Here is a 21091-nt window from a genome sequence, read left to right as displayed (position 1 = left end):
ACTGTTCATTAATCTGAATGCGATTCACTGCAATGAAACGGCAAGTTTCGCTGCAATCACTCTGTTGGTAGTAAAAAATACAGAAAATGAAAATTATCAGCATTCATGTTGAACAGATTAAAAGAAAAACACCAATACGTGTGCAGTAGTTGTTGCACACGTAAAAATTTGCCCCTAGCGCATTGCACTTAATTTTTATTATAATGCAATTAATTGCATTTTTGCAACGAGATCAATCTGAAAATATAAGAACTATGTAGGTATGTATTTTTTTGTGTATCTACATATATGTATTTAAATAGGATTACAGTTCGTCGGCGCTTAAATCATATACCAACAGACGAACGTGCCGAGCCGTGCGTGCGTGCGTTCAACTTGGGTGGTCGTTGCGGCCCCAAAAAAGTGCAACCAATAACTGTTTTTGCATGTCATGTGTTTTTGCATATGTATGTATGTATATACATGCATTGGTGTGCAGGTAAATAAAATCATTTGTTTTATCAGCCTCGCGCGACGCAGGTGGCAAAGTCAATTAATGTGTAGGCTGGCAAAAAAATAAATAAAAAATATGCAGCATAATAAACAGTCTTTATTATTAATATTATTATGCAATTTAATTTAATTTTATTATCAGCACTGATACGAAAATCAAGTAAATAAAATTATAATTATTGCAATAAAAAGATAAACAAATAATAGCAATGATCCAAATGCAATTGTAATGGAAGTGCAGATAATGGTTTTATACTTGTGTATATATGAATCTAAAAATAATCAAAAGCTAATTTTGAACTTTGAAAATATGTACATACATACATGTGTACGATAATACATATCTATCTAGTAAACCAGAAATTCAACACTGCGGTACGGTATTAAATTATTTGCTGATAGGAAATTGATGGAAAACACCGCGCAACAGTCAATTTTACACAAACAGAATTAATATATTCGAGAAACCAGAAGCCAGAAATAATATACATAACTAAATACGTTTTTAGTTTTTCTTTCTGACAACAAGTTGATTTTTAAGGACTTTGAAATTTAAAAGAAATCATTAATTAATCCTAAAAAAGTAGGTTGACGTGAGTACCAGGCAAGAAAGTGCATTCGAGAAGAAAAACGCAAGAAGGTGCACTTCTGAAGTCGTGTCATAAAAGGGAGTCCGCAAAGCGATTTCTTTCGCAACCGTCGGTTTGCTTAGGTCCCGAAAATCTCGGGATCCTTGGCAAATAATCCCGCGATTTTCAGGATTTGTAATTTGCACTAATGGCAATAATAGAAACTAATTTTCTTGACCAGTATATATTTATTATTTTATTTAATATTTTTTATAAATGTCTAGCTCATTATATATATATTTAACACCGTGCGATAGTAAATTTTACACACAAAAATCAATATATTCGCGAAACCGTGGGCCAAATATTGTAAAATTTTGTTTTAGTTTTTCACTTTGGCGTCAGTAATTCAAAAATGATTTAAACATTTTATTGACATGTGTTTAGAGAAGAAGTATGGGTATTAAATTAAAGAGGAAATTCTGTAGAATTTAATCATATAAAATGTTTTGGTGCATAAGGACTGAAAATGTCCTTTTTAGTTTGAAAGTGATTGCAATAATTTCCGACGTCTTTCTCAAATCGCCGGGCCCTCCCAGAGCAAGTTTACAAAGCTTCAGTTTCATCCTCGTACCTGCCGTTTCTGTTAAAATCAATTCATGGATCTCCGGGACTTCTGTTAGTGTACCCCGTTAGCGATGCGACCTATTAACAGCCTAACCGTTTACGGATATTTTCCCGGCTTTGCATGAGAGTTGTTTGTTGTACATATAATCAAAAGCAACTCCGTGTATTCTTCATTCATTCCTTAGCTCCTTTGAGCACTTTGAATAATAAACACACGATTTTATTTGCTTCTCCACCTCTTATCAAAATGGCTATACTTAAGCGTGCCCAAAGCAAGCCAATTAAATATTTTACGCCATTAAAAGTGCAACAGCATTAAGGACCTTGTTTTCTGCAGATTCTCACAATTAGTATTAAAAGGTTTATGATATGCAAAATCAGGTACAAATATACAGACATACATACATACATACATACATAGATACTTCTGTATGTGCACAAGTAAAAACATGGAATCAGCTAAGCCAAAAACATAAGCCATAAACTTGATGTGGCTCATGAAAATGAGCGAAAAACGTAATGTAAAAACATATGCGAATGACGGAGAAAATCTTCGAGTGTATGTATGTAGCTGTTGAAACGATTTTTATCTTTTTATTAGCCATGTTGTTGGTGATAATAAAAATTGCGAAAATTTATAATGAAAGTGTAACACGTAAACCTAATAAAATTTTCAAATGCCAGATAAAGCCTTGTACTTGGCTTAAAAGAAGCGTGGAATGAGTTTGGTGAAAGGCAACGGTAAATGCTGTTAAAGAGGTTGTGAGAGCACGTATGTATGTATGTATAGCGACGAACATCTAGAGTGAACAGCTTACTTACTTACTTCATAAAAACTGACTTCTAAGGCGTTAGCATAGCAGCGTGGCTGCGTAAAATACTCGCCCTAAGTTGCTGCTACATATGGGGTCGTCAAAATTAATACCCCTGAGTGCCATTGTGCTACGGTGTCGTTAATTTCAATTGCGAACTCATTTCTCGAAAGGTAGCAGCATATGAGATACCCTTTTCCTCTAAATTAAATTATATCATTGTCCTAGATATGTACATACATACATATAAACGCATGTATTCAAATGTTATAATTTTTGGTAATTAATTTGATTACATCTTTATGTTTTACACACGCTCCGCATACAAGCATATTTCAAATCGCAACGACTGCTGTTGGAGCCTTCAAACCTTCATCCACACGTTTATTGTACCCAAGCTAATATACCCTTATAATACACACGTATGTATGTACATGCTGGCATATGCACATTTGACTGTCTCACGTTCCATACAAACAAAAATTAACTAAATAACAAACGAATATAAAAATTTGAAAAATTTGATACATTTTATAACTCTCGTCAAAATATTTCTGCTCAATTCAACATTATTTGTGGGCTGGTCCGCTGCTTGAAAATACACATAAAAAATTTGTTTCCCTACAAAAATTGTATAGCAAAAGTTTTTGACCAAGGAATGAATGGTCTGAGTACAAAGAAAAATATTTGCTTAAAATTTTTTTTCCAAAAATTCCTCTATTCAGTTTTTCGTGCCTTTTTATTAATTTTGTACTAGGAGTTTTATGAAAATTTGATTGACTCAGCCAGTTCTTATCCCATTAGGGGCTTTACAAGACGTGTTAAGCGTCGTAATGTCTTTAAATCTTAAAAATTTTCAACGTAAAGTAACGGTTAATACCTTTTTATGCAATTTTCAACTTCCTCAGTGTAGTCATTCTAGGAGGCCTACCCAAGAAGGGCTGAAAAAAGTGCTTCCTTGTATACATATTTGTTTTTCGATTAAAACTTAATGTGTGTGTTTTTTTTTGTATTTTTGTAAATTTGTTGTAACAGATAAAATAAACACTACTCCTGATAATGCTAAATAAGTATCAGCGAAACGTCGTATAAAAAGTGGAATAAAGTGGCTTTACTCGCACGCACACTCAAAAGATCAGACTTGCCTACGAACATGGGCGTAGCCAGGTAGGGGCAGGGGGTGCTCGAGCCCCCCCTAACTTTAAAATTTTCCTTATATATATATAAAATAGTACCCTGAAATGCCAGCTTAATAGGGTCGAGTTACCACCCAATTATTTGCCATGCTTTGATAAATGTCCTTTAGAACATCAAAAGATAAACTAGGTACCGCCGGCTTTTATTCTTACAGTAATGTATGCATAAGTGAAAACTATCGGTGACCATCTATACTATCTATAGAGCCATCGATAGTTTTCCAGCTCTACCTAAAATACAAACTCTATCGCTTAAATCAGCTCTCAAGAAAAATCACAAGAAATTTTTTTTCTGTAGAAATAAAAGAGAGAGAAGTTCTGCGCTAAAATACTTCCGTCCCCTCTTTTCCGGCAACACAGAAAGGAGAGTTCTTCTTCCTCTTTCACTTCTTCTTCATCTTCCTCTTCCTCTGCCTCCTCCTCTTCCTCTTCCTCTTCTGAAGAAAATTTCTTTTCCATTTCTTTTGCGTTATTTTATATGCATTTTTCGTTTTTCTTGGGGGCTCTTAAAAGTTTAACTGCCTACATATATGCAACGCCTACTAACTTACTGTTGTTTTTTGCACCTTAAAGCCTAAAAGAGTTTACCACTGATATGTATTTAACAAGTATTCGAAGATTTAATTTGCCAACTTCCAATTTGTTCCACCAAAATGAGCTACATAATAAAAACACAAGTACAGTTAACTTTTTCTTTTTTAACATTTTTTATTACTTTTGATAGTTGAGCGCATCTCTTGTTTATAACTAGAACTTATTATTAAAGAAGCAATTTTTAAGCAAAAAACACTTTAGTGAATACATTAATTTTTAACAATATGAGTGGCGGTAGAAAATATCCGTTCAATGCTCCCACGAAACTTAACAGTGTTCAAACTTTCACGGAATTAATACAGTTTTCATAAAAACCTCATTAAAAAACGTCGATAATTTTATAAAAAATGTCGCCACAGTTTATGAATATGCTAATGCAGATCTTTCAAGTGTTTGTTTTTCTATTGTTCAAGACCTGTTAATGAAAAAAAAAACCTCGAAAAAAAAATTTGACTTTATAAAGAACTGAATTATGAGAAATATATTCTTCTAAAAGTGTCCAGCTCATGAAAAACTGCGTGTTCTCAAGAAGATATGGCTGAGGTTCAAAAAAAAATACATACAAATGTTGCAAAAAATTGCATTAAAAATATTTTTATTTCAAATAACTTAACTGGTTTTTTGGAAATTGTTTAGTAAAGATATCGTTAAGTTTACTGTCTTCATCTATTACAAAGGTGTCCCAGTAAAATTTTAATGACGAAAAATGCAATTCTTGGGCATTACCCAGTGATGCAAAAATTAGATTTCATAAGGGTCTACAGCCTACAATTATGAACCGATTTGATTATTATGTTGTTAATGAAAGCTGATGGAATCTAGAAGAGCCTTGTCCTCGAGCACGCTTTTTGATTGTTTACATAAAATTTCTTAGTGCAAAAAAAGAAGAAGAAAATCGATTATTCTGTTCCTGTTAATGAACATTACATAAAAAAAAACAAATTAGTTGAAAATATTTAAAGCGTTCCCCCAAAAATTCAAAAAAATTGCACGACAAAATTTTAAATGTTATAAAAAAAAATTGACAATAATTTTTATTTTTTTGTATTTTTAGAACAATTTCAGGTATGCAGCTTTATAACCTATTATATTTTAGCGCAATAAAATGCAAGCTTCAAGTGGTTAAAAAATTGCGTTGCTTTTTAATATTCTTTTTTTTCTGCCCCATATTTAAAGTTCGCTCGAAACGTCAGCAAGAAAATATTAACGAATGCCATCCATCCAATTGAGACAAGTTACTCATAGTTGCGAGTTTACGTCATACACTTTTTTTATGATTCGCTCGACAGGCTGGAACTTTTTTCGTGAGTCACCCCAAAGCACATACATATGTACATTAGCGTGAGCCGAAAATACGCTTTTTTTTAAATTTTGATTCGTAATAGCTAAAATATGCTCATTATGCTCCAAAAACAATCTGTGTGAAAGATGACAATTTTTGGTCAATATCTTAGGCTCACCATCAAAATTCAATGTGCTCAAAAAATAAAAATTAATAAATAGATTAATGAATACATTTTTTATTTTACTAAAATTGCAATTATCTTCGAAAGTATTAGTCCTACATAATTTTGTATGTGGACCTTTTTTGTGGAGAATCGAAGTAAGCTAAGAAAATTTTTTTGGCACTGGAACTTTGATGGACTTGGGCGAGCATAAGATATTGACCAAAAATTGTCATCTTTCACACGGATTGTTTTTAAAACATAATGAACCATATTTTTGCTATTACCAGTCAAAATTCTAAAAAAGCGGATTTTCGGTCCACGCTAATGTACGTGCATACCTACTCCATAAGGGCTAATAATTTTAATGAGGAGCTTTATTAATGTGGGTCGCTGGAATGCTGCCTTCATTCCAACGCTGCTTGGCTTCGAACTTGCATACAGCTATAATTGTTTTTTTTTTTTTGCTTTTTCGTTGTTTAAGCATCCATTTATTTAGTTGCTTACCTCGCATGCACATGCCTTGGGAATTTTAATTAATCGCGTGTTCTTGCTTAGCGTCAGTGCTGTTCAGCTAGATTTAAAATTTTATTAGCGTGAAAGGATTATGTATTTACTTCATTTTGCTTCTACATATATGTATTTGAACAAGCTTTTAGAGAATTATTCTTAATTACTTGTATGCTGTTGGTATGTAATTAAAAGATTTTGTGATTTGTGGAGGTTGCTGAAAATCATCCTTGGACTCTTAACAAATAACGTCATGCCGCGGCGTGTGAGAATTTTGTCGATGTAATAAGACGGTGAAGCTGCTTACTGTTTACAAGAAAAAAATTATGTCTTGTATACCTCGAGTACCTAGTCCTTCTAATGTTCTTCTGCTTTGTAAATTCAAAGCAATTACCGAATGCTTAGATAATTTCAGGCTATGCCTTTAGTTCTGCTCCTGAACATTTATGAAAGAAACGTCAATACGTTTACTAGAGATAGTTTAAAATGCATAAATTAATTGATTATGAACTGACACACATACATACATATAACTTAGCCACAATTGCGAAATCATGTCCTTCTCTGTTTTCTTTGCCTTCAAAACTTTTCCTATTACTCGCACCTTTTCTTATATGTACATAGCTACATACATACATATGTATGTATCCTTCAACTGCAAGAACATTTCCAATATTTGTTTGTCGGTGAACACTTTTAAAGTCCTTGTTTACAAGCTACTTAAAAACTTTCGAAAATTTTAACAATGTCATTATTTCATTATAAATTTTATTATGCGAAATTTCGCGCTGCCTAGGCAGATAGTGAGGAAAAGAAATACATACATATAAACAAGCCAAGCCAGGCAAAGCAACGGCACTGTCAGCAATGGCAACAACAAAGCAATGTGACCAAAAAGTTTATCGTTTGTTTTGGCATTTATTAATTGTTTATAAATGCGTTGCACAGCTGCTAATTTACGCGTGGTGGTGGTGGGCAAGAAGCATTTACATATATCTATGTAGATATGGGCATGGAAACTGGAAGTTGCTATAGAATGCGATTGTAAGTATCTGTCACCAAAATCATCGCTGAGGTAGAAAGAAGTGAGCACAAAGAGGCTGGGCTGCTCAAAAGCGGCGAGAAACAACCAGCGTACAATAAAGTTTTGGCAGCCATACACAGAGCCGCGCAAGACGCAAGGTACTAAGTAGGTAGTGAGTTGTATAGAATTGGCTGAAGAAGAAGTCGCTGTTAAAACTGGTTGCCAGAATTTGATTGCCTTTAAGAGTGATATGCTAATGAGCGTAGAGACACAGCCATTTTAAAATTATGAAAATTAAGTGGAAATGGCAATGGTGCGGGGAATGCAGCGAACGACGAATTTAATGGCATTTTTATGAAACGTTAATGGATGATGGGCTGCGAAAAAAAAACATTGAATAAAGGCGTTGAATTGACAATGGAGACTTTTACTATTATTGGCGATAATTTTATTTGGTTAATGGCGTTGCTTCTTGTTGTTTGTTAAATCTCTCGGTGTAAAAAAAAAAAACAAAACAATAAAAATAAAAATTGTATGTAAGCGAATTCTAAATTTTTTTTATTCTTTATAACTTTTTCTCAGATATTTCATACACAAATTTTTTTTAAGGTCAAAAAACCAAAAATTATGAAATTTTACCTTTGAAACTAATTTTGAATGTATAATTAAATGATAAATTAATTTGTCCTTAAAACCGACATCTATATCTACATATCGTCGATGTTTTTGCAAAACCGCTCATCGACCAGTTGCAAAACCACCTAAATCGTAAATTGTAACCCTGAACGTCAGGCATCGATATTTATGCATAAAAATCGTAAAATCGTTTTTAAAACAGATTTGAAAAATAATAGCTGGAGAAAATACCGCTTATCAAGGCAATGCCTTCCGAACAAAACCGTTTTATCGCTCTCCTGTAAAATTTGAGTGTCATAAGATAGGCGGTTTTAGCTGCTTAAATGGAAAGCGACTGCAAATTGGTTTGCACGTTAGGAAAAAAATGAAGTAAAAAGTTAAAAAAAAAAAATAAGTTCACTAAAATAAAATAAGCCATGGAGTTTGTTAAGGTCACTGAAAGTAAACATAATTACCATTTAGCTATTAGCAACCTTACAAAAACAAAAAATTAAATCCGTTTTTGTATATCTAAAGCGTTTTAACAAATTCATTGCATACTGGTTGCAGGTCAAAAAGAGACAAAAATGTAAACACTTTAACTTTTGAAGGTCATATTAAAGGTTAAGGTAATTATTTCATCCAACCACACCACCTTTCCTGATCTCCATTCAAAAAAACTTTGAAATACCGTGCTATCTATTTAGCTCATCTCTTTTCGTCCTGTAGTTATTTAATGTTGCCTCTTTTTCCAAAATAGAATATTGTTCGGCGCAAAATAAGAACAACTCTTAATATTTCGGCATTTTTCAAATAATTAATTTTTTTAAATGCCTTAATTATTATGCATGTTTTACCTTTACATGTCATGGAATGAGAGCAGGGACCACTTCGTTTTAGCGAAGCCGTTTTGTGTAGCCAAAGGGTATATTACTTTAGTCCAATCCCAAATTAGTCGTCAACATGTTGCCAACAAAACCTGAAGTCCCTTAAATATTTCAAACTCCACACTACATATGTACATACATACATACATAATTGTGCGCGAAATACAAAAATCTTCGCCAGCTCGCCCGCCAACCTACATAAATTTAAATAACTACTCGTAAACACATACATATATTCAGCATTTACTGCTGACTAAAATCATTTCACATAATTAGGGATCATTTAATAATGGGGTGACATTAATTGCACGAAGGCAGAGAGAATAGAAAAGCATAACGGTAAAGCCAGAGAGCTAAACGAAAGGGGCGCCAACCAGTAGAAAGGAATGCTGTATCAAACGTTCATAGGACAACCACCGTTGTCACAGTTTTATGAGTGCGGTTTAGCGCCGCTGCTTGGAGGCTAGCAAAATAGCCAACTCATATTCTACACCTACTGAACTCACCAAGGCGGCCCAAGAGCGCTTTCACACTTGCCAACATTGCCAACAAGGTAGTGCCGAGCGACGTTTATGCCCACTTGTAATGATTACCTCCCCCAGGGAGTCGCACGGCTCGTTGGTCGTTTTGTTTGTCGGAAGTGAGGAAAGTACAAGAGATGCCAAAGGTATCTACATACATACAACGGGCGTTTTATTTATACTCATTTTATTGGCTTATTTAAACGTGAACAAGTCACTGCTGGCTGACAGGCTGGCGTGCGGGTGAATATAAATAGTACCACTGAGTTACCACTACACCACCTGCTGCGCACTCCTGCTCGTCACTTTGGGCTTTAGTGCTCTTGCCACGCTGCGAGGATTTGTACGTCGCCTGTTTGGCTAATTGATTTTCATGTTGTTCATGAAAATGAAAATGGCGCCAGAGGACGCTTCAACAAATTGCTATTCACATATATATATAGATACATATTTATTTGAACATTCCGAGGCATACGTAATTTGTTGTAATTTTATTTGCCATGTAGTTTAATGTATATTTTCTATGCGTACAACGTAATTAATTTGCGGACAATTTGCGTTTGTTAATTTGATGGCCATTGGGCGGCTCTAAATGGCCAGCGCGCTTTGTGCAAATGTGCCAGTGTGGAGCCAATCGGGAGGCATACTTTTGGGCTCATTATATGTATGTGTGTATGAACAGTTACTGTAGTTGTTTTCGGTGCGGCATTGTGGCGGCTAGAGGAGTTGGCTCCATTTGCATTGATTCGATTTGCTAGATGTAATTTTTTACTTTGAATGTCTAATTAGTGTGTAATTATTATTTTTGGTTAGAGTAAGCGAATTTTGTGTAATTTATTTGCGGTGATTTTCAATCGATTTGGCAAGCAAATGGTCGCTTTCGAATTTATTAACGAGAAATACGAATATTTGTGGTTTTTATATTTTTATGTATTATTTTGTATCAAAAAACGAAAAAATTTATAATAAGCGATGAAGATTCGTTAAAAATATAAATTCGATTTTTATATAGAAAATTAATAAAATACTACTTTTATGTATACATATTTACAGTTATTCACACCACTGGGCATATGGTGATTTTTTCGAAAAAGTTCTGAAAATATTTTAATATTCTTGGTGTAAACTCAACATTTGTACATAGTTAAACTTAGCCAAAAAGATAGGAGATTTTCAAACAAAAAAAAAAACGTCACTTAAACAAATTAAATTAAACTAACAAAATAAAATTAGTTTCAAAAAAAAACATGAAATAAAAAAAAATAAAAGAAAATTAATTTAAAAAGGAAAATTTATATTAAAAATAGGGAAAATATATAAAATAAATTTCCAAAAATTTAATTGAATTAAAAAAAATAATATTTTTTGCTTTTTAAAACAATACATTTTTTTAAATTAAATTAAATTAACAAATAAAAAAAGTTTCTGAAAAATCCATTTTAAAACAATATATAAAATCAAAAATTTAAATTAAAAAAGAAAAATATACATAATATATGTTTACAAAAATTAAATGAAAGAGACACATACATACATATGTACATACTCGAACCTGGGACCTCTTGAATTGCACGTCAGTGCTTTACCCACTCGGCCATCGCGACTGTTGGAGAAACGTGAGCAAAATGATACACATCTCCGTTTGGAACAGGCTAAAATGCGTTCTGTCACAAGACCTTTTCAACGTGAAAGTTGGCAACGGAGCTTTATTTTGAAAGACTTTCGTGCCAGAATAAACAAAATCTTTCAAACTATCTTTCAAAATATTTGTAACTATCTAAGCCAGAATCGCCTTGTAGGACTGTAAGTACAAAATGTTATTGTTTTTGTTGTTGTTGTGGCAGCTCAATAGCTTAGAATCGACGAACATAACAAAATCAGCACCACCATCAGACACAATGATTATTTCATGTAGGTACAGATTTTGTCTCTAATCTCAAAGTGAAAACTTCCTCTGAAGGAAGTCTCCTTAAGGGCGCTTCAATTTCTAGCAAGCGTCTGTCAGGCTGTAAGTTATTAGGGCGCAAGTATCCTAAAATAATATTGAGTGATATGACAAGAAATTTCCTGAGTGTCCGAAGCTCGACGTTTTAGCTTCATTCAATACGTTTCTTTATCCCTGTAGTCAGGGTATAAATACGGATACTACAATGGATGTAGATACATAAATACTAATCAGGAATTACGAAAATTTTATTAACTCTTTGTTAAATATTCTAAAGTATACTTCTGTAAGAGTTAAAACGGGAGACGATCCTTTTTAGGAAAGAAAATGATGAAGTGGAATATCAGAGAGGCGTAGTAAATTTTATAGAAAATCATTGTGGATATACTACGATCGTAATAAAGTTCTAACCCTAAATATTAAATATATTACATAAATATTCAACTATCTTTAAACGATCCTTCTCTCTTCCTTCCACTTTTTTTCAGTGTCAGCGAGTCTCTCACAGGCACATCAACACCATCAAGGCAACGATAAGGATGGCAAGAAGAAGCACACCCGCCCAACTTTTAGTGGCCAGCAAATATTTGCGCTGGAAAAGACATTCGAACAAACGAAATATCTGGCGGGGCCAGAACGGGCGAAACTCGCCTATGCCTTAGGAATGACCGAATCGCAAGTGAAGGTAAGCTAAATAAATAACTAATAGACTAGCAAACATATAAACAACAATTCAGATAAAATTGGAAGGTTGGAAAAAAGGGAAAAGAAAGTAAGAGGCAAAATAGGCAAGTGGGCAAGAATAGTAATGGTAGCAATACAGACACCCAAAATTCTTTACACCAAACTAGGATTTCCTCATTCAAAGGAGATAGGACACTGCAAAACAAAATAAAAAATATAAAAAAATGCTAAATCCAAAAGCATTAAAGGTGAGGTAGCATTAAAAAAACTGATATAAAGGGCAAAAACGAAATGCAAGCGAACAGCAAATGCGTAGGAAGGTGTTGAAAAATTTGCATTTTTATTGAAAGGCAAATCCGAGTGGATTTCGTTAAAAATAAAGCGAATGAAGTATGGCTTGCAAAACTTTTTTTGTTTTGGGTTCGTCGAGGGAATAAGTGCGCAAACACAAAGCACAGTTAACTCGCCCCAGACCCAAATACATATATACATACATACATAGAAGTTGTGTAAAAATGGCGGCCGCACAATATAGACATCCACAAGCATATATACATCCATATGTATGTACGTAAGTACAGTGACTCGCGTGTTGATTTTTTTTTAATATTCAGTTAATTCTTTTTGGTTATTTTTCTATTAAAATAACATGCAAGCTTTAGCCGAAACCATATAAATCACGGTTTCAAACTTCATACAACATTTAGGAAAATTCAATAAATTTTCATCAAAATTTCAACATTTTAATCTGATTTTTTTTTAGAAAATCTTTGGGTATGCAGTTTTATAGCCCATACAATTTTAGTCTAATGAAATGCAAGTTTCAACGGGCGCTGATTTTGGAGAAATTTTTTTGGAGACTGCTTTTGCGGTTTTATTTTATATAACAAGTACAATTTACAAAAATTGTGTGGGCTACAAAACTGCATACCCAAAAATTTTCTAAAGATTCCGATTAAAAAATTTAAATTTTGATGAATTTTGCCAAATTTTTTATAAATTTGGAAACTGTGAATTATATGGTTTTGGTTAAAGCTTGGATGGTATTTTTATAAAACAATGTAGCTCAAGAAACATTACGAATATTTAAAAAAAAAAATCCACACGGGGTAATTGTTTGAGTCACTGTATATGAATGCCTCCCACCTCTTAAGAGTAAAGTGCCCACACTCCAGTCTACATCGATTTCGAGCGCTTCATTTGCCAACCTTTTATGTACATTTTATTACTTACTTCATTTTACGTTTTCCTTCCATTGTTGTTGCTGGTGGTTACATTGCTTGTTTTGGGTTTGCTGACGCCTGGGATTATGCGGGTTGCTGCTGCTGCTGCTGCTGCTGCTGCTGCTGCTACTGCCACTTTTAAAGCGCACTTCATGCTCTTAATGCCCCATAATACACGTCGCATGTCTAACTTTTACAAATTCCCTGTATTATTTTTGTTGTTGTGTGTTTGTTGTTTTCCAAATCGCGCACTGAAAACTCAAAATCTAAAAATCCACGCAGACATTGCCGCCAACGTTTGGCACTTAATGTAGGTAGAAATCCACAGCATCAACTGATGAATGTGAAGTTTAAAATGCAGCAATGCATTTTATTGCGAGTTTTTTCCATGTACATTTGTTGCCGCATTTTATACCGATAAACACAAATCCTTTTGTCATCAAATTTGTTTGTTAGCATTGTGTGAGCATTGGTCGGTTTAAAAATGTCGCTGATTGGTGAGCGTCGCCGGAGATAGGAAGAGATTGTATGTTGCCGCACACGTGCCGAGGGGTTGTGTTGACAACGCGGCTGGCGTTTCCTGGATTTGTAAGGGTCTTTTTAATGTTTTAAATTTGTTAGTACCTTAGAATTAAACGCTATTTAAATTAGTTCTAAATCGGGCATTTAGACCACCTCGCTTTCACTGCAAGTAGATTATACGCATGAATATCTATGTTCCAAATATAAAAATAAACAAGTAAGAGCAGCGCTGTCTTCGGCTATGCCGAAGGCTTCATACCTTTCATGAACATCTGCAAATTTTACTTTGACAGATTACTGCTTTTGAATACATCTGCATACATCGATAGAGGAGTTACATACTTATATAAAAAATCGCACCTAAACAATCAGAGGTATGGAAGATATACTTTATATGACACCAATCTAAGTGATTTTCACCGCTATGTGATCGGTATGTAAACCGGTAACACAATTTATTGGGTTTAGTTTCCTACATAAAGGAGATATATCGCAAAAACTGGTATCTGAACAATCAGTGCTATAGGAGATAAAGCTTATACAGCATAGATTTTGACGATTTTCTCAGTAGACTTTGTATTATTATTTATAAAATATCTTACGAAATTTATCGGTTTTAGCTGTTCAAATAAAGAAGTTTTACAGTAAAATCCCATATCTGAACAATCAGATGTTTGGGAGATATATGTTGTAGTCATCCGATCCTTGTTATTTTCACTGTAAGTATTCTGTTAATAATGAGTGAAAATGGTGCGAAACTTCATGTTCCTAGCTGCATAAATGGAGGAGTTATGATAAAAGACCTCATATCTGAACAATCAGTTGTATGGGGGCTGCAGGTTATAGTGACCCGATCTTTATTATTTTCGAGGTAAGTCTTCTGTTGATAATGAGTGAAAACAGCGCGAAATTTCATGGTCCTAGCTACATAAATGGATGAATTATAACGAAAAATCTCATATCTGAACAATCAGTTGTATGGGAGCTATAGGTTATAGTTACCCGATCTTTTTAATTTTCACTGTAAGTTTTCTGTAGATAATTATTGAAAACAGTGCGGAATTTCATGTTCCTAGCTACATAAATGGATGAATTATAACGAAAAATCTCATATCTGAACAATCAGTTGTATGGGAGCTATAGGTTATAGTGACCCGATCTTTGTAATTTTCACTATAAGTATTCTGTTGATAATGGGTGAAAGTGCTGCGAAATTTCTTGTTCTTAACTACATAAATGGAGAAGTTATAATGAAAAATCTCATATCTGAACAATCAGTTGTATGGGAGCTATATGTTATAGTGGTCCGATTCTTCCGGTTCCGACAAATGATTAATACATTATAAAAATACACTCACCTACCAAATTTCATCCGGATATCTCGAAAACTGAGAGACTAGATTGCATACAAACAGACAGACAGACGGACAGACGGACAGACGGACAGACGGACAGACGGACAGACGGACAGACGGACATGGCTAAATCAACTCAGCTCGACGTTCTGATCATATAAGTATACATTTTCATGGGTCTATCTCTTTTTGTTCTGGTACTTACAAACATCGGACCAAAGTTATAATACCATTTCATGCTCATGAAAGGTATAAAAATAGGGGTCTATTTTTCTCGAAATAGAACAATCCTAGGGGGTGTGAGCATTAAAATTCCGGCTTTGCTTATTTTTGACCACCCTAATGTACATACAACGGCAACGTGTTTCCAATGATTACGATTTCTAAAAAATCTCAAAACGAAGCGTCAAATAATTGCAGTATCCCGTAAGCGTCCACTTCATGGACAAATCAGTTGCAAATTGCAGCAAGCGTAGGCGTTGTAAACATGTCAATAGTACTCAAGTTTTGAGAGCTTCAGCACCTACGACAATTTATAAAATAGAGGTTTACGCTGACAGGCTTGGCGGCGGCGGCGTGGTCAACTTCAAAATAAATCGGCGACGTCTATGGCGCCTCTGGAATCGCCGGCGCTACTGCCCCTAAGGTAAATTTCAAAGGGCCATGAGGCTACTAATCCTATCATGTAATCTCGTCAGCGTTAGGCATTCACTATGCCAATTCCGATTATAATTCTATTTAGTTCATTCTTGAATTAGTTTTAAATTTAAATATTGTTACTTTCTATTTGAATTAAAATGTTGAGTACCTGGCGCTGCGAGATGGGCGAACAAAAGAAGGTCTGAGGTATATAAATCCCTAAGGATGTCGTTCCTAACCTAGAACCTGAACTTAAATACTTCTGCTTAATTTGAGCAATTATCTTCGATATAGAGTTCCTTGTTCCGTTTGCGGGAGTTGGCACTGTTGGGGGAGTCAATATATATCTGCCGCTTTTCGAGACTTTTCGCTGGATGCAGTTGTCAGGAGGCGGGTCCCAAGGCCAGCACACAATCCATGGCAGTTATGAGTACTTTTATGAATCTGACATAAACTTTCGAAGACTAATATCGATTTCATAATATAGTAGCAACAATTGAGTCTGCACAACCGTCATTTTGAGTATTCAAAATGTGCTCGAGAATTCATATCATCAACACAACTCCCGACAGTCATTAATAATAACAGCAAAAACAAGGCGAAATCTCAGCGTACTACCATCAGCAACAATGAAATCACCGTCGATATAGCTATCATTATTTTCACTGCGTATTTACTGTTTTTTTTTTTTTGAATGCAGCAAGACAACTGCTGCCAAATGAGCATTCAACCGTTTATATGTATGTATGTATGTATGTCCCTGTAAGCATGAGCTTACAAATGGTTTTAATTATGCGAACATGCAATTATTCTTGTCAAGATCATTTCCCATATTATGAAGGGTCATCACACGACCGCCGCTTGCATTGGTAGTAGTGGGCAATAAGCTGCCACCCGCTCCAAATGGCAAAAGGTGGAGTGGGTGTTTGGCTGCGGCTGTGTGCTCTTTTTCACCGATTCTCTCATGTATCCCATTTATGTATCGTGTTTTTGCCGTGCGTATGTGCATGTATGAGTCTATGCACACTTGGCGCTGCCTTTTTAGCTAATTTGCATTTCCGAGCTGTCTATATCCGGGTAATAGCCAGGATGCTGCTGCATGCATGCGTACAAACTATTTGCTGTTGTTTTTGCAACAATTTGCATACTATCGCTTACAAAATGGCACAGGGACACTGGCAAATAAAGCAGTTTAGAGACATGTGCATATAGAGCAAACAGTGAGGCAGTTAGAGAGACAAATGATAGCCATGACCATCATTCGGCTAAGCAACATTCTCGGCTATTTTTTCTGTGCTTTTTCGTCTATTCGACCTCTGTTACTCACTCACCCACTCACTCACTCACTTGCTTGCTTGCTAATTGAATATGTATGAAGCAATGCATTTACAAAAGGCAACAAGAAATGCGTAAACAGCACGAACTGCACAGTTAGAGCGATTGCTTTTGCCAGACTTTTAATTTACATCAGCCATCGTCCTTTTTGCCATCATTATGCCGGAAGTACGCACATCTAAACCTACATACATCGAGGTTCATTTGTAGTTCCAGTTGTCGCACTCAACCCATCTTTGTCATTTGCTCGTCAGTCTGTAATCCTTGAAATCCGTACATCCATTCAGTCAGCCAGGCAGTCAGCCCTTCATTCATATCCATCAGTGTCTGCCTGCTTGCATTTCGTCTGTCTGCCTATGTGCAACTGTCGCTCCAATTGAATTCCTCATAAAATCATAAACATTCATCCTCCTCATTCTTCGGCAATTAATCATTTCTTCATCATAATCGCATAGTGTCTATATGTTTGTATGTATATACTGAAGCCTCGATAAAACGAAAAATTGAATATAGCAACTTTTTTATTGAGTAGATATATCTAAGAAAAATTGTATAAAGAAGAATAGCTGAAAACTTTCCGAATATGTACATATGTATGACAGTTAACAGACACCCGTTAAGGAAAGCCTCTATATAACGAAGGATCGACACAAAAGCCTCTACATAGCGTATTCTGAATATGTTGACGGTTAGAGTCCCGTTATAACAAAAAGAAACTATACCTAAATTTGCTCATACAACGAAGCATTTATCCAACCCCTTCAACTTCGCTATATCGAGGTTTCACTGTATATGTATATAGAATCTATATTATAGATATACATGTATGCCTGTGTTTTTGTTGCTTGCTTTTGTCGCGTTGTTTTGCGTATGTCCTTGCAGGGTAAGTGCGAACTGAGAACGAAATAATAATCGCAGATCTGTTATTACCGATTTTTCGGAAATAAGTTTTTGATGTAAAAAATTTCATAAAAGATGTATATTTATTTAGCAGATATTACAATTGGTTATCTATGCATGAGAAATAAATTTCACGCTGACACTTAAAAATTAAGTTGAAACTCAAATACTATTTCAAAATCAATATAGAAAGATAACATCAACTTTAAGTGGCCACGCCTTATGGCACATTAACAATACTCTATACATAATTCATAGCTTAAACAAAAAAGCCTTTATTCAAATGTCCCATTCCATTATTGAAATGTAAGCCATTATAAAATTATCATAATTAACAACAATAGCGTCAATTTAAATGTCAAATTATTATTCCTATTCTTATGAATATGCAATTACACTCAATGTCCAATTTTATGTTGTTTATAAGTTTACCATTTTATGTACCTACCTACAGCAAGCTCTTCTCGCTTGGCCACAGTTGCTTGTAATAACAATAAAAATCTGTTGCATTAATAGCTAATGAATGCCCATTATAAATTTTGTTTAATTGGTTTCAGGAGAAAAGTTATAGAAAATTATTGCTGTTTCATATTTAGCGCAGCTGAGGCTAAGAGGCGTGTGGTATCGAACAATTTATTGTTTATTGGCACCCATTAACAGTTGAACATTTTCTATGGGTAAATAGGAGTGGAGAGGAAAGCTTTTTTTAAAGTATGTACTTAAACAAATGTCGAACATTTTACGGTAGAATTTGCTGTCTATTTAAAAACCGGCGTGTGTTTTTCGACATTGGTACAAACTTGCTATTTAGATGACAACACTATCCTAAATGTTCACGGATAAAAGCTTTTCCGCATCCTTATCTAGTTTGATTGTGGTGATAGCTGAATATTTTTTCTCCATTCATCAAATTCAATTTATTCAAATGGGTGGCTACCCTATTCATAATTTCTTTTCAAACTAAAGTACGTTTCCGAAAAAAAGCTCTAAGCAACGGCTATACGAATATGTGGCAGCCAGGCCTGCCAACTTGGTTCAATTTTCCCTTACCTTATCTACTTGGCATATAATCAATTTTTTCAGAAAAAATAGTTCCAAGAAAGTTAGTGAAATTAGCAAAACTCCGATCATTTATGGTAAGGTTCATAAATCGTTTTGATTAATGTTGAGTAGGTTAAAGAGATGTTAAAAAATGATTTGCGGGTCTCAGGGTGTTGTGACATCGCCGCCATCTTGGAAAGAACCGTTTTATTTAAATCGATACCGTTAATTTTTTAGAAAAAACTACAATACATTTTTGTTGGCCGAAAACAAATCTACATTTTTTGTTTACGACTATTTTCTAGCGTTATTATTTCGCATGTTAATACAAAATGAATGGAATATTTTTGTTCATTTTTCAGAAATTTTATTTCTTAATAGGAAGCAACTTTTATTTTAATATATTCTAAAGAAATTCTCTCGTTACGAGTAGATATATTTTTGCCTCAATGTTTCCACAATCGAAGACCAGTCCTGCCGTTTTCCATTTTTTTAGACTATTAAAAAACGTAACTGAGGTGAAATAATTTGATCGCGGAGATGTAGATGTGTTTCTCAATGCCCAAGGACAGTACACTGCCACATTTGTTGAGAAGATTCTACAACGTTGATTTTTCTGGGGCTTATTTCTGGCGTAATTCCTTTTTATTGACTTTTACGGACAGCTGTAAAACTTATATTTGGAAAAAAACTGGCAGGGACAACATGATTTCAAATGGGTGGAAGCCATTCGCCCGCCTTCTAACTATGTGTGTACTTCCAAACTGAGCAGTGTCTCACCTAAATTTTGTTGGTAAATACAACATATACGGATCGTGTCTTAAGTTATCGCTTTGGAATTGTTTTTATTTGTTTTTAACCGACTTCAAAAAAGTACGAGGTTATCAATTCGTCGGAATAAATACGTATGTATATATATTTTTTTATGAATGTTACCGCATAACTTTGGACCACGATAACCGATTTCTATAACTTACTAGGGTAGCGTACTTTTCTCTTTCCCAGTTGTGTCACAAATGACTCGAAAAAGAGATCTTCCGCGTATAGTTGCTCGCTAAGACGACACGATTTCGAGTAGCTAATGATTAAAAACGCTGCCTGGGTCATACTCATGTATGTATACTCATTACTCCAGTTTCAACAACCTCACCAATCTTAAGCCCACTCATTTAGCCATACATCACTTTTTACAACCAATTTTTCAGTCTAATGGCTCCGTGGCTAAACTTTTGCGCTCCTTGCATTCATTAAACTAACTTAACTGCCATTTTATTAAACATCAAGTAAGGCACAATATTTATGTATCTATGTATATCACCTACTGAGCAGCCAACTGAGTAACTTTCAGTTAAAAATTAGTCAACTGCTGTCAATCCTTATGTTGCTTCCATGAAGTTTATAACCTCAAAACCGTAATAAATCAGTCAAAATACAGGCAAAATGTATGTATGTGCGAGTATATAAAATATAACTGCGCTTGCATGCAGTTAAAATATAAGTAAATATATATATATGCATGTATGCACATTAGACTGCACCACCAAAAAAAGTTGCAGTTTTTCCGTCCACCAAAATACCTCCAAAAATGGAGTTTTTTATGAATCAAAATAGTTTCTTAAAGAACTTTTTGAAAAAAGTCCCCTGAGATAAAAATTCAGATTAAGCTTAAAAAATCTGCATAAAAATATTTAAAAATCTTTTCAACGGAATCGTAAGAATGAGATTTTTGATGCTGTGTTTTTACTTTGTTCAAAGATTGATTTACGAAAAACTTGAATAACTGGACCAAAACTATTCTGATTTAGACTTATGGGATCTCAGTAGAAAGGTATTTTCACACTGTTTTTATTTCTGTCAAAAAAAAAGTCATTCGTGACCCAATATTTTTTTCCCAAATACCAACACATCTTAATTCTACTTTGAATGCCGCTCGTTCATCCTACCCTTTTCTTTCATCCTTTGAATGAGTTTATTATCAAAGAAATAAAAAGGGTGAGAAAATACCTTTCCAATGACACCTCTAAGTCTAAATCGGAAGAGTTAAGGTTCAGTTATTCAAGTTTTTCTTATACAAATCTTTGAAGAAAGTTAAAAAAAACAGCATCAAAAATCTCATCATCACGATTCCGTTAAAATTTTTTTTACATTTTTTAAA

General features: G+C 34.4%; 1 protein-coding gene across 1 annotated transcript in view; it reads left to right on the top strand.

Annotated features, from left to right (window-relative positions):
- The window catches only part of LOC118739289, a gene marked incomplete in the record, with an annotated part of 114602 nt that overhangs the window by 87297 nt on the left and 6214 nt on the right, over window positions 1-21091 (top strand). Inside the window, 1 exon segment of the mRNA XM_036470532.1 lies at window positions 11726-11922. Coding sequence (XP_036326425.1) covers window positions 11726-11922 — 197 coding nt within the window.

The sequence above is a fragment of the Rhagoletis pomonella genome, unplaced genomic scaffold (assembly GCF_013731165.1).
Source record: "Rhagoletis pomonella isolate Grant_MI unplaced genomic scaffold, Rhpom_1.0 Rhpom_scaffold_00005, whole genome shotgun sequence".
Taxonomy (NCBI): Eukaryota; Metazoa; Arthropoda; class Insecta; order Diptera; family Tephritidae; genus Rhagoletis; species Rhagoletis pomonella.
The sequence above is the reverse complement of the archived record's forward strand: the minus strand, read 5'-3'. Positions and strand labels throughout refer to the sequence as shown.